Below are 18300 nucleotides of genomic sequence, written 5' to 3'. Positions count from 1 at the left end.
TAAAAATAACTTCCATTTTCAAATCTTGATACAAAGTTCAAAAACTTTGAAATAGTTCAAGTTTACCTCAACTTTGTATCAATTTGCTCAATGATGAATGCTATCACTAGAAAAGCTTCATCAAGGTTTTTCAAATCAATTTTGAAATGATTTTAAACCCTTTAATTTGGGACCACAATCTTTGGGCTATATGTACATGACTTGTACATAAGCTTTCCCTATGATCCCCAATTTTGAATTAGGTTCATCTAGGTACAAGAGCTATGCACCTTGATCCTAACTCATCATCCTAATATCTCACACACATCTAAGGTGTAATAAACACATCCAAGTCAATTTTGATGTGAGATATGGGTTTAGGTTATCTTAGGCTAAGTTTTCATGCATTTTCTAAAACAACAACTTGATCTCCATATCAAATTGTGTTGTTTATCCTTAGATCAATTTCATTGATTATAAATGCAAGAAATGATGACATGGCATAAAATAATATCATAAATGAAAACATGTGCCAATGTCATGATGTCATGGCATAAAGTATGAACCTTAAATAAAGCATGACATATAACTAACCTAAGAATTATCATGACATTTCAAATGATCATAAAATAAATATGATGTCATGACATGGCATATGGCAAACAACCATGGTAAGTTAGCACAAATAAAATACCTAGATTACCTATCTAAGTATCCTTAACACCTTAGCTAACTTAAAATCTAAACCTAGATTGCTCAAAGTGCTTCAAGAAAATGCCCAAACCTAAGTTGGCATTCCTATTTTTCTTGATTAATTTATGCCACTTAACATTAAGTATATCCTCAAATATTGGCATATTTCATATTTCCTCAAGAGTAGCACCTTTTTAATTAAGGCCTAGATTATCTTAAATTCCTAAGAGAATACCAAGACCCCAACTTGGTATTTCTCTAGGTTTTCCTAGCTTGTGCCAATAAAGATTAAAGTCGATATAATTTTTTTTTTTAAATATGGCACAATTTACTCTTCAAGGAGTAAATGATAGATTCATTTCATTTTCAAAGATTCACAAAACCTTGAAAATGTTCCTTGAGTGTCAATTTCCTCAAAGTTGGGTTAACTACCCTTCTAATCGGAGTTGACACTCTCTAACCCATCTATGGGGTAGAGAAGATGCTCCTAGGAACCCAATACCTATTTGAGCTCATTGGGTTCACTAAATATTCACTAGGGATAACTTCCCTAGCAACCCTCCTAATGACCCTCTTAGGCTTTAAAGCCTTGGTCATTTGGGACTCATCAAGATCAACTCTAGGGGTGACTCCCCTTGTGACCTTGGTGATGGCCTTCCTAGCCCTAGATTTTGTTCCATAATCGAATGGAACATTATGATAAGTGGGCTTGACCACTTGGGACTTAGGTTTGTGACCCAAACCTTTCTTGTCCTTGGACATTGGTTTTTGACCCTTAAACCCTAGAGATGACTTCTCCAAGTTCTTAAGAGCCTTTTCCAAAGTATCAAGTCTTGACCTCAAGACTTGATTCTCCTTCTCTAATACCTCAAGTTTTAATTTGTCATTCTTTCTTGAGGTGTTCCTAGGCATATGTCTAGTTGTCTTGGGGTTTCTACCTAGGTTCTCCTTAGCCTTAGATGAGTTAATCCTAGGGTTGGCCTTCCTAGTATTGTTCTTATCTAGGCTAAGATGTTTAGCACCTAAGCACACATGTTGATTTCTATGATTATCATGCTTATCATTCTTGACAATTGCAATAAGACTACTAGCATGTATCTTATTAGAAGTGCAAGAATGAACCTTAGAGGATACCTTAGGGTTTGCCTTCGCTCCCCCTTTACACGTGCTTGGTCTTTTGTCCTTGTGAGATTGCCTCCCCCTTGGACATTGACTCCTATAGTGTCCCCGTTGCTTGCATTGGAAGCACACCACGTGCTCCTTGCCCTTGCGTTTTGGGACTCCGACTTCCTTGATCTTTGGTGCCGGTGGAGTCTTCTTAGTCTTCTTTGGACACTTACTCTTGTAGTGCCCAAATTCCCTACACTCAAAGCACATTATGTGTAATTTGCTAGAAATTAAAATGCTTGAGTTACCTAGGTTTGAGGATGGATGAACGCTCTCTCCTTCATCCCTTCCGGAGGTAGAAGCTTCTTCTTCTTGCTCCGAACTTGAAGAAGAACTCTCCTCTTCTTCTTTAGATGTTGAGTGGCCCTCAACTTCTAAATCCATTTCTCCATGATGTGAACTCCTTGGCTCACTTGACTCCTCTTCATGACTTGAAGTGGAGTTCTCCTCATGGAACTTTGCCAAGTTATTCCACAACTCCTTGGCATCGTTATATCCACCTATCCTACACAGAACATCATTAGGTAAAGAAAATTCAATGATTTTCGTTACCTCATCATTGATGGTTGATTGGTGGATTTGCTCCTTGGTCCACTCCTTCTTCTCTAGGGTTTCTCCTTTCTTGTCCATCGGAGGCTTGAAACCTAATTGAACACAACTCCAATTTTCAAGGTTAGTCATAAAAAAATACCTCATTCTTACCTTCCAATACGCGAAGTCGCAGCACTCGTAGAAGGGTGGAAACGTAATGTCTTCTCCGAGTCTATCCATTCTCTAGCTTGTGCTCCCACGGGTGTTAATCCGACGAAGAGCGCGCCTCGCTCTGATACCACTTGTTAGGATCCTTCGTACGGAGGCTAGAGAGGGGGTGTGAATAGCCGACCCCAAATCGTCGTTTCTTTCTATAAATTGTGTTAGCGCAGCGGAAAATAAACGCAGAAACGAAAGGGAAAGAAGACAAACCTCAAACAAACCGATGTAACGAGGTTCGGAGATAAACTCCTACTCCTCGGCGTGTCCGTAAGGTGGACGAAGCCTATCAATCCGTCGGTGCATGAGTCCCCGGAGAACCGGCTAATAAATGCTCCTTGTGGATGGAGAAACCTCGCCACAATACTTGTAACAACAAGAAAGGAGTACAAGAAAAGCGAGAAGCAAATACAAACAACAATATGAATGCAACACTCGCTTGCCTTCTCTGTCGATCGGAGGCGATGAAGCAGCAACTTCACAACCCAAACGCAGCAGCTGATCGACGACTGGAAGCTCACGCGAAGCTTCGAAAGTGAGCTCAACAAAGCTCAGAACCTCAGAGCACAGAAGCAGAAGCTTCAATCCGAGGAAGAAGTAGAAGAAGAATCAATGTAGAAGCTCTCAGCCTCCTTTTATACCTGCGGAGAAAGAAGCACAGAAGAAATCTAGCCGTTGCGTCGCAACGGCTAGTGCCGACCGATCAGTGGATCTGGCACGTATCAGCAGTACCGATCAACTTCTGATCGGTCCGGGGACCGATCAGGGCTTCCTGATCGGTCCCGGACCGATCAGCCCTCTCCCCTCCTGTTCGGCTTCTGATCGACTCCTGATCGGTCACCAGACCAATCAGTTATCACACAGTATGCTACTGATGTGTTACTGATCGGTCACCAGACCGATCAGAATATTCGCGATATCACTGGATCGATCACCAGATCGATCCAGCTCATGGTTTTCGCCCAAACCAAGTCCAAACCAACATCCGGTCAATCTTGACCTGTTGGTACATTGCGCTTAGCATCCGGTCACTCCCTTGACCCGCTAAGACTCCCTACCAAGTGTCTGGTCAATCCCTTTGACCCACTTGGACTTTCCTCTTTGTGTCAAGTATCCGGTCACTCCCTTGACCTACTTGACCTTCTCAACACCAGATGTCCGATCACCCTTGATCCATATGGATTTTCCCTTGCCCGGCTTCACTCACCAGGACTTTCACCTAGCTTCACTCACTAGGGTTTTCACCTAGCTTCACTCACCAGGATTTCCAATCTGCCTGGCTTCACTCACCAGGACTTCCAAACTGCCTGGCTTCACTCACCAGGATTTTCCCGAATGCCTGGCTTCACTCACCAGGACTTCCACTTTCACCTAGCTTCACTCACTAGGATTTTCACCTGGCTTCACTTACCAGGATTTCCCGACTGCCTGGCTTCACTCACCAGGACTTCTCCGACTGCCTGGCTTCACTCACCAGGACTTTTCCCCGTGCCAAACTCCCTGTTTGGACTTTCCCCGTGCCAAGTCTCCATACTTGGACTTTCCGCGTGCCAAGCTACCTGCTTGGACTTTTTCCCGTGCCAAGTCTCCGTACTTGGACTTTTCCAGTGCCAAGTCTTCATACTTGGACTTTTCGCGTGCCAAGCTCCCTGCTTGGACTTTTCCCGAATCAGGTCAACCAGGTCAACTTGACCTAAGGTTGCACCTACAATCTCCCAAACACCTATTCTTGTCAAATATCAAGAATACAACTCTCTTCTCGTTAAACATCGTCAAACATCAAAACACAACTCGAGTCAGGTCAACTCGAGTCAGGTCAACCAGGTCAACCTTGACCTAAGGTTGCACCAACAAAGAGTACTGGAGAGGTGGTGCTAGGGTGGTGCTCGAGTGCCGACGGCAATGGATCGGGAGGAGATCGAGAAGTGGCGATGGATCGGCCCCCCATGGCTCTCGCAATGGCCCACGACATCACTTCCTGCGATGGCAATGGTTGCTGCATCGTCAGTTGGTCTCCCACAACTGGACGACAACGACAACATCAACGATCGAGGGTTGGCGGCGTTGCAGCTTCGAGGTCACGAGTGTGGAGGATGTGGGAAAAGGGGATCGGGATGAAGAAATAGCAAAATGTAGACTTAGGTTTTTAATTCATTTTATACTTAGGTTAAATTAAATCCAACTTAGGTTAAATTAAATCCAACTTAGGTTAATCAAATTAATTAACTCCCACTTAAGTGCTAATCCAAATAGACTTTTTTCTAGCCAAACAGATTCATCCTCTTAAATATGTCATACGGACTTCGTTTAAATTTTTAAAAAAAAATTAAAAATTTTTAAAAAATTGTAAGATTATTTTTCAAATAATACTTATTATTTAATTGATATTTAAGTGTCATATCTAACATTTTCCCTTACTAATAAAAATTTGATTCTCAAATTTACTACGAGATTCTTGTCCAAGGGTTTCAACTAAACAGTACACCCATATATTTGTTCATCCTGGGATCATGAATAAAATTTCTAACCATGAGGGAATAAAGTTCCCTTATAAAACTCAATGATGATCCACTTCTAAGTAAATAGTCATGACTATGTGGATTAAGCTTACCTAACTTCTACTACTTTGATATTGTGTTCTGTTGCTTTAGGTGAATCCACTAAATGTAGATGATATAATTGCTGTTGAAGTCCATCTCACATGTTATAAGCAAGTCTTCTAGTGTCTTAATGGTGCATTGTATCTGAAATTCTGCACAAAATAAAATTTTGTACACATGACTCATTGGAAACTCCATTAATTTAAAGAAATGTAAGTTCTTCACTAATAATCCTAGAGTTTATAGGCTATGCTATCTCTAATGAAGGAGTAAAGATGAATCCAAGCAATATAGAGGCCATTGTAAGTTGGCCAGACCAAAACCATTCAAAATTTTCAAAGTTTCTATGGTTTAACTTTATTTTCCCAACAGTTTGCCCAATGTTGTAACTCCATTTATCCTCCTATCATTGAGTTCTTAAAGTGGGTCTGTTTGATTGGACAGCAAATGCTCAACAAAGTTTTCAACATTAAAGGAAAAGGTAACAAATATCTGTATTCTTTTCATACCAGATAAAAAAACAAAGGTTGAATGGAATGCTCTTTTGACTTCAAGTATTTAACTTTGTCATCAAGCACAATGCAGGCTCACAAAACAAAGTGGGAGATATTGTAACTCAAAGACATTCTATGTTGTCTACATTACAAGTGAGTGTTCCTACTTTAAGGTGCTTAAAGAACTCTATAAAGGCGATGATTTCATTGGCCAAATATGGAAGAGTAAGCTAACAAACCATTCAAGTATTTTTTTTTTTCATTTTATACTTAGGTCAAATTAAATCCAACTTAGGTTAATCAAATTAATTAACCCTCACCTATGTGATAATCCAAACAGACTTTCTCCTATCCAAATAGATTCTTCCCCTTAAATGTGTCATATGAATTTCGTTTAAATTTTAAAAAAAAAATAAAAATTTTCAAAAAAATGTGTAAGGTTATTTCTCAAATAAAATTTATTATTTAATTGATATTTAAGTGTCATATCTAACACAAGAAGTCGGGGAGGAAGCCTGCTCAAGGAGAAGGTCAGAGTTGGATTCAGGTGAGCTCAACTCCGGGTAGCCGGAGCATCTCCCAAACAAGGATCAGCATATGGGAGCTGATCTGCCATTTGCCTCTTGGAAGGCGTCTTCCATGGCTTAGAAGGTGCATTTGATGAATAGTGTGAAGGCGTCTTCCAGACCATAGAAGGTGTCTTCCCTAGCCGTTAGCCAAAGATAAAACTTTATCTTCGGCGATAAGATTTGTCACGTTGGAGGCTCCTTCCAACCTATTGAATGTGCCTTCTAGCCTCGGATAGAATTTTTCAAGGGCTGTAAAAAGAGCTCTATAGCTAGGAAATATTCATCAACTCTTGTATTCATTTCCTAGTAATTTTCTGAGCATTCAACGAGTGTAAGAGGTTTCTCCACCTTCAACGAAGGAGATTTTTAGTGTTTTATTTTACCTTGGATTAACAACCACCTAGGTTGTAACCAAGTAATTTCTTTGCCGCTTATTTTTAATTGTTGATTTAATTTAATATAATTGTACTACTAATTAGAGTTGAAAGAACATGAAAGGTTTGATTTTATTTTACAGGTAATTCACCATCCTCTTGTCAGCTTCGCTGCATCAACAAGTGGTATCAGAGTCCAACCTCTTCAAAAGGATTAACCGCTAACTAAAGTACAAAGATGATGGTCTGACCGAGCATCTACCCGTCTAAATTTGAGGGGGAGTTCGCGATATGTAAAAAACACATAGAGGTATTTTTAAAGACTGATTTTAAATTATATTTAATAATAATATATGATTTTTTTTAGCCCCCAATGACCAACACTGAGATGAAAAGGAGGAATACTAGTGAACCAAAAAAGAACAAGCCAACTTTGTAGCAAATAGACTAGACGAGTTCCATCTATTGAGCGTACTTCCACCCTAGGAAGTCAGTCGAATCAGAACCTATGAATCAAGAAAAAATCTTTGGAAGAAGTTCCTGGAGATACATGAAGGAAAGTCAGAAGCAAAGCTCGCGAGATGTGGTCTGCTTCGAAACCAAATCAGCAACCTCTGTATGGAAGAAGGTGAATCGGTTGCTCATCTACACAAAAGAATAAAGGAGCTAATCACCGGATTAACAAAACGTGGAGAAACGGTAACTAATCGGGATGTTCAAAGGTATGCTTTAAATACGTTCCCGAGAACACCGGAATGGACATCAATAGTATATTCCTACTATATCTCCAAAGACCACTAAGTGAGTACACTAGAACATGTCTTCTCTTCTTTCAAATTACATGAGTCTCGGTGTACAGGACAAAGAAAGGGGCTAAGTCAGAACATAGTACTACAAGCCTAGAAGAGCGGACTAGATTCAGACTCATCGATTGACGAAGACGAAGCAGCCTTCATGGTAAGAAAATTATCTAAGTTTTTTAAACCTAATAAGTTTAAAAGTTGCAGGCCAAGAAGTTTGTTCCGGGAAAATGGAAAGTAAGGTGCTATAATTGTCAAGAAGAAAGGCACATCAAAAATGATTGTCCTAAACTGAAGAAGAAGGAGAAGAATAAAGGGCCAAGCAAACCAAAGCAAAGAAATCTGAAGGCGACGTGGGATGAGTTATCATCAAAGTCCGAACTAGAGGAGTATGCTAGACTAGCACTCATGGTAAGTCACCAAGAAGAAAGTATCGATGAGGAGGAAGCTATATCTAAAGAAAGCGGCGGCGAAGGGGGAGCATCCAACTTCAAACATGATATGGTAAGTGAGGTATGCCTCTTACCCCCTGATCAACTGTATTTTAGAATAACCTTAATGACTAGATCTTTATGTAAGCTAAAATCTAAAAATAATAATTTAAAAAAAAAATTAGTAGATGCATATCCACTAGAATTGTTTGATAAATTAAAATGGAAAATAAACAATTAAAAGAAAAAGTAGAATTATTCAAATAAAACTCTACATGTTCAAATACCAAATGTTATTCAACTATTAGATCTAACAGTAGACTTAATTGGTATTTACGATTTTACAAATGTCAAATTATAAAAATAGCCAGAACTAATATTCCTAAAAATTATTTGATAAATCTACCAAGTAAAAAATTTGCATTGGATTCCCAAATCATGCTAATTATAATTTAAATCAATTTTATGCATGCTTTAATATGTTTTATCTTTCACATTATTTAAACAAACTATTTAAATGCTTACTGTTCGTATTTCGAGATGAAATTTTATTCTATACTATTTGATGATTTAATCTACAATAGAAATTTTTAAAAAAAATTTCGAATGTTGCATTATTTTCTATAAAATTATTAATGAAAAGCATACCTTGAAATTTAAAATTATTTCACAGGCTTAAATTTTGAAAATCATTTTTTTTGTTACAATAAAATATAATATTATCTGTCAAAATGAATATTTTTGAAATCTTTTACCATTAAGTTATTTTTTATGAATTTTTTTTTATGAAAATGGTATATTAAAAATTAAAAATAATTCTATACTTATTTTTTGAAAACTTTTATTTTTATGTGATAAAACATGATATTCTCTATCCTTAAAAAAAAAATTTGAACTTTTTAGAATAGTATCTAAATTATTACGAATTATATTTTGAAAAATTAATTGTTAATATTAAAAATTCAGAAAAATAGAAATTCAGAAACTTTGATTTTTCTAGTATTAGACAATCTGTTTTTCATATCCATAAAAAATAGCAAAATTTTCAGAGTTGAAAAAATATTAAAATAGTTTCAAAATTCTTTCAAACTTTGACAAAAAATTTTAGGATTTTATGAAACCGAAAAATAATTTTTAAATTATTTTTTTCCCAAACAGCAGATTAATTATTAAAAATAAAATATGTTTGCAAATAATCTCTAAAAAATATAAATCTACTGTTAATCTTGATTATGTATCCCTATAAAATTATTTTAAATTTTTTAACTTTTATTTTATTTTTTTTAATTTTTTTATGTGATCAAAGGGAGAGAAATAGTTAAAAGTTAAGTGAAATTAAGGATTAAGGGGAGTTAGGAATTGTTATCCTTGTACTTATTATTGCAAAATTATCACAATTGCATCTACTTATGTTATTGCATTTTGTTTTTAACCCTAACTTTAACTTGGGTTGATGCACATCAAAAAGGGAGAGATTGTAAGTACCCCCATGGTAGTTTTGATGTGATCAACCAAGTTAAATTAAGTCTTATGTATTTGATCTTTGTGTCCAAGTGTGCGGGAACTTAGAAACACAAGACTCGAGCGGAAGTCGTAGCTAGCGAGAAGGATGACACGGAAATAGAGCCGACGGGTTCAGTGTATCCAAGGGACGAAATGTTGTGGAAGAATACACCGATGGACAAGAAGAATGTGCGCGACGTCCGAGGAACAAAAAGCCAGGGAGGAAGCTTTCTCGAGGAAAAAGTCGGAGTTGGATTTAGGTAAGCTCAATTCCAGGTAGCCGGAGCATCACCTAAACAAGGATCAGCTTATGAGAGTTGATCTACCATCTGCCTCTTGGAAGGCGCCTTCTATGGCTTGGAAGGCACCTTCGATGAACAGTGCGAAGGTGCCTTCCAGGCCATAGAAGGCGCCTTCTCTACCCGTTAGCCGAAGATAAAACTTTATCTTCGGCAATAAGATTTGCCACGTTGGAAGCACCTTCCAACCTATTAAAGGTGTCTTCCAATCTCGGAAAAATTTTTCAGGGGTTATAAAAAAACTCCTGGAGCTAGGAAATATTCATCAACTCTTGTATTTATTTCCCAGCAATTTTCTGAGAGTTCAACGAGTATAAGAGGTTTCTCCTCCTTCAACAAAAGAGATTTTTAGTGCTTTCTTTTGCTTTAGATTAACAACCACCTAGGTTGTAACTAAGTAATTTATTTGCCTCTTATTTTTTATTGTTGTTTTAATTGAGTATAATTGTGCTACTAATTAGAGTTGAAAGAATGAGAAATGTTTGATTTTATTTTATAGGCAATTAACCCCCCCCCCCCCCTCTTGTCGGCCCCTTTATTTCCTTAAGGTAACCAATAAATAGACACTTATCAGACTTAACGTTTAACTTTTCTGATACAAGCCTCTTCACATAAGTAAGATAACCCCATATCTTCAAGTAAGATAGATGAGATTTCTTACTAGCCCATAGTTCAAATGGAGTAGCAGAGATTACCTTAGTCGGGACTTTGTTTAGCAAGTAAACAACTATTTCGAGTGCATAACCCCAAAAGATTTTGGGAAGACTTGCATGATTCATCATTGACCTAACCATATCCAACAAAATTCGATTTCGCCTTTCAGATACACCATTATGTTGTAGCGTATAAGACGGAATCCATTGAGATAATATTCCATTGTCCCTAAGATAATCTTAAAACTTTTGACTTAAATATTCACCACCTTGATCGGATTGAAATATTTTAATACTTTTACCAAGTTGTGTAAAGTACGAAAAATTAAATAATAGGTGTTACTGGAAAAAAAAATATTATTGGATTTTTTGTGAATTTTTAGAAACGTTTCGGGATTTAATCGGAGATCGTATGACATGTTTTAAGGAGATCGATTTATTGGGTTAGGGAAAACCTATTTGGATTATCTATTAAGTGGGAGTTGATTGAGAAGTCAACTTAGGATTTAATGAAATTAAATCTAAGTATATTAGCTAATGGCACGGTGACCTAAGTTTATTTGCCCAATCCTCTCCTCCCTCTCCCACCCGCTACGATGTCTCCATCTCGCCTTCGTCACCAATCAGCCAAGCAATTGCCGGCACAGATCCAATCGCCGATGGCCCATCTTAAGCCTCGGGTGAGAGTACCGACTGTCCTTATCGCGTCGCCCTACACCCATCGCCATCATTGCCTTCCGATTGCAGACACCAATCACCCCAGATCTACTCCGAGCCGACAACTTGTAGGTATGATCATGGACACGCAGTTGTTACCCTAGAGCTCTATCTATAGCTCATCCTCTATTGTTATTGTTGTACCATTGATTTGATCTTGCAAGTAGAAAGGAAAAAAAATGAAAAGATGGTATAAATGTATCATCAGAGTGTCCTCTAGCCTTAAAAATGATCCATGAATTGTAATAACTAAAATCTGCAAGCACACACGGTAATATCCCTGAACAGACCTAATTTAATATGCAATTGATGTGACTATAAAAGGAAAAGGGATTAGATACATCGAATAGCATAGATGGTAAATGTAACTCAGACACTATATCATACTCCTTGCTTTAAACTGGATGAAGGAGTGCAAAAGTCCTGGTTATTTTGTCAACCACAAACTAGCCTCCATTTTTTCCAGCAATAACTTTACTTCCTTCTATTCAATCTTTAGAAACAGAATCGTGCTAAGAGAACTTTCGCTAAGTGGAATCAGTATCTCCATATAGTTGTTCCAAATAACTACGGAAAAGAATATTCTCGAGGAAAACTGCACACAGAAAACCAGATTGCAAAGGCTGATAAAATGCATTCAAAAGGCTCCAAATCCAGCGCCACTAACGAAATTCACTAAATGTAACAAACACTACCATTATCTATCTTACAAAAGAATGACAAATCTCGTACGTATTGCTAGACAACCAACAACTTGATCACTTGCCCATCACCTGCGATCTTCGGACGACTTTCGATCATCCATTCTGATCCAAACTATAATCTGAAAGGAAGATGAACCTAAAAAGGGATCACAATCAATTGTGATTGAATCGCTGCCACGATTCAATCACAATTCCATGTGATTCATCAGTCCATGATCGTCCGGCCCCCCGGTAAAAAATTAAAATGATAAGAATGAACGAGTCTTGGAGAGGGAAAATGCTGCATCTCGAGCACGTAAAGACGCCTAGTTCCAGGGGAAGAAGCAGAAATCCATAGAATCTTTTTAATTAAAAGCTTAGAACCACAAACTCAACACCTCGAGCACGTAAAGACGCCTAGTTCCAGGGGAAGAAGCAGAAATCCATAGAATCTTTTTAATTAAAAGCTTAGAACCAAAAACTCAACCGATATATTGATCATGCCAATTTTTTAATTCTTAGACTTGGGTTTTAAAATGTAAAAACCGCTTTTGTAAAAATTGAAAGTAAATAGTTCGTTCAAGCCAGCAATTAATACGATACAGTTTCAGTGAGCGAGTGCTACATTTGTGTAGCATGGTGGAAACTTGAGAAAAGCAACTTAAAATTCCAATGAAGGACAAAATGAGACATAAGCAGAAATGAGTCGGTATCTTAAAGCTAGGAAAGCATCAATAGAATTTGTTCATTCAGAAATAAAATTCTGGCTAGTAAAATGTAACTCCAAACAGGAGAAACTCCATCCATGTCTCTAGTATCGTATCTCCCACACTCTGATCGCTCCGTCCGTGTAACCGGTGAAAAGAGTACTGCCATCAGCGCTCCAAGTCAAGCTAGTGCAATAAAGCATCTGCGTAACATTTAAACCAATCAAAGTAACATGGATCAGATAATTGAACTAACTTGATTGGTATTTACTAATTAACTATCCAATAAAAAATTTAAGGGTACAGACAAATGAGAGATGTAAAATCACTTTCAGAATCTGATGAGTATAAAACAAATAGTTCAGCAATCAAAATTTAAAGTTTTGACCAGAAAATATAGTATCAGCACAGAACCATGTTAAGCAAAAATCTGTCCAGCATGACAAAGAAAAACCCAAACCAATCTGTTTAAACTTTATAAATTCAAAGAAAGGAGAAAGTATTAAAAAAAACAGCTACTAATCAACAGAATTGAATATATAATAAAAGATATCAAATTTGCATATGGTTTTACGTTGGAAAAAAAATCCTTGCTGCTTGTATAACCTTCACAGTCATACCTATCATGTCTAATATCAGGATCCAACAATATGATCACCTTAAATGCAAGAGGACAAGTCATTCAGCCTATCATGAGACTAAAGTAACTCAAGAATCGAAAGCAGCAGCTCAAGCATATCTTAAGGTATAAGATTTTCATTGATTGGCTTTTTTCATCTCCCATCTGAAATCATGAGTTTGATGTAATATGTCAAATCTTAAATGTTGCATTCTTCCAATCTTTAGCAACCATTGCCTAATTCCTTCAACTTTAAAATCTTGGTACTTCATCTTTATGAATAAACAAAACAACAGAAATGATAAAATTTCTACACCTTTGAATAGTTCGCACTTTATTTCATATATACTAATCTTGCACTCACAACATCAACATCAGTGAACAATGTTAATCCCAACTATTTAGAGTCATCTGTATGCATCTTATTCGTTTATTCAATAGTATGGTACAAAAAAGTAGTATGCATGCTTACAGAATTAACAAACACTGATTGCCAGGGCTTAAAGTTATCACTTTAGACATTTTTTCATCTAGGCTTGAAATAGACATTGGCAATTTTTGCACTCCACAATTGAAAAGCATACAAATCTCTAAATTAACAAAAAAAAACATATCATATACTAAAAGAAATTCCAATTTAATTCTCAAAACCAAATGACAATAAGAAATCAAGAAGATATAAAACATCATATCCTCAGAAAAACCACTCCGAATAAGAAAGAAAACAATGCCTCTACTTTTTTATCATATTTTCTGAACAATAATTACCAAACGAGAAGCCAGATATGAAAATGAACAATTAAGAAATGAATCAGAGAAATAAAATAAAAAATGTTTTTTTAAAAGTGTACAGTTCAATCCAATGTTTTGAAAAGTAAAGTGGAGGATTTTGTGGACTCTGAACAGCTAATCAGTTCAACACGCTGGGCAAATCAGAACCTGGCTCGGATCAATCAAAAACAAAGAACTGGCGGGGCTTCTGGTTCACACATTCCAACACATTGGTCCAATGACATCTAATCCACAATCACATTCTACCCATGATCTCTTAATAATAATAGAAATTATAAAACTGAAAATGTATCATTATCAAAGCAAGAGCCTCAAAACACATCAGAAACCAAATAAGAACATTAATTAGAGTAACAAAAAGCTAACCATGACTTAATCTTGCAGTGAAGTAAAATGAAAACCTAATTACCTGGTTCTTGGTGGCAGTGGTCTCAGGCTTAAGATCCTGCACAACAGACTTACTCTCGAGGTCCCAGATCTTGACGCTTTCTTGAGTGGCAGCGCAAAGCCAGTAGCGATTGGGGCTGAAGCAAAGGGCGTGAATAATAGCTCCTGCATCAAGCGAATAAAGGCGCTTTCCCTCGGCCAAATCCCAGAGAAGCGTAACTCCGTCCTTGCCACCACTAGCACAAAGGGATCCATCGGGGCTAACGGCAACTGTATTGACGTAGCCACCATGACCAGCAAGAGTGCATCGAAGTTTGCAGTTAGACAAGTTCCAGACTTTCACAGTACGGTCCCAAGATCCAGAGACAATGGTAGGCTGGTAAGCATTGGGACTGAAGCGGACGCAGCTGACCCAGTTGGTGTGCGCATCGGCATCCTGAATGGTGTACTTGCACTCCCCGAGGGTATTCCAAAGCTTGATGGTCCGGTCGCGTGAGGCCGACACGATCTGGCGGTTGTCGACGGAGAAAGCGACGGAGATGACGTCCTTGGTGTGGCCGCAGAAGCGACGAGTGGTGAGTCCGGTAGCGAGATCCCAGAGACGAAGGTCGCCATCCCAGGAACCGGATAACGCGAACTGGCCATCGGAAGAGAGGACCACGTCCTGGACAAAGTGAGAATGACCGGTGAGGCGACGCCGGGGCACACCATAGGAAGATCCCCCTCCGGCACCATCAACGCTGGCGGCAGGGGCGTCCTTGGTGAGATGCCAGACGAGGACGGACCTGTCCCGGGAGGAGGAGACGATCATGTCGGAATTGTCGATGGGAGCGGCGATGGCAGTGACCACGTCTGAGTGGCCGCGCATGGTGCCTCGGAGGACCAAGGTGTCAGCCATCTTGCTGTCGGCGGAGGAGAACACAGCAGCGGGGACAATGAAACGAGGAGGGCTAGCGTTGGGCGTATGAGATGTCAATTTATAGTGAAGGGTTTGGCGTCTCGGCTAGGGTTTCGAAATGGTGTGGTGGATCAAATCGTTAAAGATGCTTCTTGGGCCTGTGCCCGGCCCATTACAAGTTTTGCGATTAACTCTTCACTTTTGGCAATTGCCCAAATCTCCATTCTATCCCCACAATCTACTCTCTCCTCGCCGACGCCGCCGACCCCATGGCCATAGCTTCCCACGCCGCCGTGTCCTCCCCTTTGTTCTCCTCTCCCCGTCTCCACCGTCAACTTTTCTGCAACGACGACGCCCGACGAGTCCCAACCCTAAAAGCGTCCCCTCTCCTCCGGAACCCTAACGTTCCCTTTCTCGTCCTTCGCCACTGCCGTCGGGGGGTTGGGATCTCATGCTCCGCGACGGCCAGTGAAAGCGGCGGAAACCAGCAGAAGGTCAAGATCCGGCGGTCAGCGGATGAGAACATCCGCGAGGAGGCTCATCGTCGCGATGAGGCGAGCGGCTCGCATGGTTTTTCGGCTTGCTACGTGCCCTTCAACGCCTCTGCTGATTCCACCGAAACCTACTCCCTCGACGACGTGGTGTACCGTAGTCGCTCCGGCGGCCTCCTCGACGTCCGCCACGATTTCGCTGCTCTGAAGCGCTTCCCGGGCTCCTACTGGCGTGATCTCTTCGATTCTCGCGTTGGCCGCACCACCTGGCCGTATGGCTCCGGCGTCTGGTCCAAGAAAGAATTTGTTCTCCCTGAGATCGATCCAGATCACATTGTCTCCCTCTTCGAGGGAAACTCGAACCTCTTCTGGGCCGAGCGTCTCGGCCGCGATCACTTAGGCGGTATGCCTGATCTCTGGGTCAAGCATTGTGGCATCTCCCACACCGGTTCTTTTAAGGACCTCGGCATGACCGTCCTCGTTAGCCAGGTTAATCGCCTTCGCCGCGCTCCCCTCAACCGCCCGATTGCCGGCGTTGGGTGCGCCTCCACTGGGGACACTTCTGCTGCCCTTTCGGCCTACTGTGCCGCCGCCAGGATCCCCTCGATTGTCTTCCTCCCTGCAGATCGCATATCTCTCGCCCAGCTTGTCCAGCCGATTGCCAACGGCGCCACAGTTCTCTCCATCGACACGGATTTTGACGGCTGCATGCGCCTAATCCGCGAAGTTACTGCCGAGCTCCCCATCTACCTCGCTAACTCCCTCAACTCCCTCCGCCTCGAGGGCCAGAAGACTGCCGCCATTGAGATCCTGCAGCAGTTCGATTGGGAAGTGCCAGACTGGGTCATCGTCCCAGGCGGCAATCTTGGCAACATCTACGCCTTTTATAAAGGCTTCGAGATGTGCCGGGAGCTTGGACTGGTTGACCGTGTGCCGCGTCTCGTTTGTGCGCAGGCGGCCAACGCCAACCCTCTCTACCTGCATTATAAATCTGGGTGGTCTGACTTCAAGCCGATCGTTGCTGCAGACACATTCGCATCAGCTATCCAAATCGGTGATCCGGTCTCCATTGATCGAGCTGTTTTCGCGCTCCAGGCAACGAATGGCATTGTCGAGGAGGCAACGGAGGAGGAACTTATGGACGCCATGTCCCTCGCTGACCGCACAGGCATGTTTGCCTGCCCTCACACAGGAGTTGCTCTCGCAGCACTGTTCAAGCTGAGGGAGAAGGGAGTGATTGAGACCAAAGACCGCACCATAGTAGTTAGCACTGCGCATGGCCTAAAATTCGCACAGTCCAAAGTTGACTACCACTCCAAGGAGATATCAGACATGGCTTGTCGATTTTCAAATCCACCAGTAAACGTGAAGGCTAATTTTGGCTCTGTCATGGATGTCTTGAAGGAGAAGCTCAATGTTAAGGTTGGCCTTTGAACAATGTGAGTTATCTCAAATCTCAGATTCATTGGCTTTGAACTCCCTCCGTGTCTTATTTTTCAGTAAGAATTATGATCTAGTGCACCAATGCTTTGAAATCCCTATTATTTCTCAACTTAAATGATGAGGAGTCAGATAACTGTAGGATGCTATTGAGGTGAGTTTCATTGAGTTTGTGCCAGTATGTTCTAATAGCATTAGCTTTGACTGAGTATTAGGATTGTTATCGATTTTGAGATTGCTGAATCACTTCTTTACTTTCCTTTTTACCTGAATTGTGCTTCTAATCTATATGTTAAATTATTGTCTGAGTGTTTGCAATGGGATAGAATAAAGTTAAGTCTTGCAGTAATGGCAACCTCATTGTTCAGTGAAGAACTTAGGATTTTGACAACAATTTTGAGAATTTTATCTTCTTGATGAAAGCACTTTCTCATGGTTGACACAATCTGGCAGTTTGATCATAGAGATTTGTTTTCGAGGCGACCTTAAATTGATGTTAAAACTGAAAAGTATGAGGTGAAATAGAAACTTAAAATGGTCATGAAAACACAAAAATACTTTATTGAATCCATTGGCCCATATAGATACCCCTTAATCTGGCCTCCTTCCTTATCCAGAATTCTTTCCTTGGAGCATCCACAATGAGAGCTCCCATTGTCTATGTGGCTCAAGTGAGGGAGCTCCCACATTTATGGCAAAAAGTGGCTCCTTAAACTTGCTCCTTGCTCTCTTTTTTTTAATTTTCTGTAAGTTTATTTTTTAAATAAAAACAATAAAATATCAAAAGTTAATAATTTGTGAGAAAATATGGAGCTCATAAAGGAGTTGGTGAGAGGTGTCTTTATAGTGGAGAGGTGTGTGAGGTTGTTTATTTTTGACGTGACACTAGTGTGACATCGAGGGAGTTTTTGGAGAGCTCCCGTCATGTTGTGGGAGCTCTCCAAGAGCTCCACATTAGCGCCGCATCAAAGTAAAATTTTCTATATATCTCTCCATTATATAAAAAAAATCCTCTAACTAACTTTTTTATGGGTCCCATACTTTTCCATTGTAATTTATCTTATATATAAATAAAATTTAAGAAGGGGAGCCTTGGCGCAATAGTAAAATTATTGTCATATGATCAAAAGGTAACGAATTCGAATCCTGGAAATAGTTTCTTGCAAAAAGCAGGGTAAGGCTGGGATCCCGCATGACGGGAGCTTCGTGTACTGGGCTGTCCTTTATAAATAAAACTTAAATTCATAAATTATC

General features: G+C 39.9%; 2 protein-coding genes across 2 annotated transcripts; one reads left to right on the top strand and one right to left on the bottom strand.

Annotated features, from left to right (window-relative positions):
* Positions 1–12359: 12359 nt before the first annotated feature.
* LOC122028887 (guanine nucleotide-binding protein subunit beta-like protein A) lies at positions 12360–15179 on the bottom strand. The gene is made up of 2 exons (XM_042587843.1): positions 14240–15179; positions 12360–12622 (listed from the first exon to the last, which is right to left on the bottom strand). Exons 1-2 carry the CDS (start codon positions 15113–15115, stop codon positions 12524–12526), a joined length of 975 nt encoding a protein of 324 aa, XP_042443777.1. The 5' UTR covers positions 15116–15179; the 3' UTR covers positions 12360–12523.
* Positions 15180–15323: 144 nt separating this feature from the next.
* LOC122028879 (threonine synthase, chloroplastic-like) lies at positions 15324–17300 on the top strand. Its single transcript, XM_042587830.1, has one exon. The coding sequence runs from the start codon at positions 15385–15387 to the stop codon at positions 17038–17040; it is 1656 nt and encodes a 551-aa protein (XP_042443764.1). The 5' UTR covers positions 15324–15384; the 3' UTR covers positions 17041–17300.
* Positions 17301–18300: the final 1000 nt, after the last annotated feature.

Source organism: Zingiber officinale, chromosome 1A (genome assembly GCF_018446385.1).
Source record: "Zingiber officinale cultivar Zhangliang chromosome 1A, Zo_v1.1, whole genome shotgun sequence".
In the NCBI taxonomy this organism is placed as follows: Eukaryota; Viridiplantae; Streptophyta; class Magnoliopsida; order Zingiberales; family Zingiberaceae; genus Zingiber; species Zingiber officinale.
This window is presented reverse-complemented; position numbering and strand designations above follow the sequence as displayed.

What these genes read in the sequence shown, in the direction of transcription:
- LOC122028887 (XM_042587843.1), bottom strand. Translation starts at nt 15,115, where the DNA reads ATGGCTGACACCTTGGTCCTCCGAGGCACCATGCGCGGCCACTCAGAC. An exon ending in CCACTGCCACCAAGAACCAG is followed by an intron (nt 12,623 to 14,239) that starts GTAATTAGGTTT and finishes AATGTTACGCAG; the next exon opens with ATGCTTTATTGCACTAGCTT.
- LOC122028879 (XM_042587830.1), top strand. Translation starts at nt 15,385, where the DNA reads ATGGCCATAGCTTCCCACGCCGCCGTGTCCTCCCCTTTGTTCTCCTCT.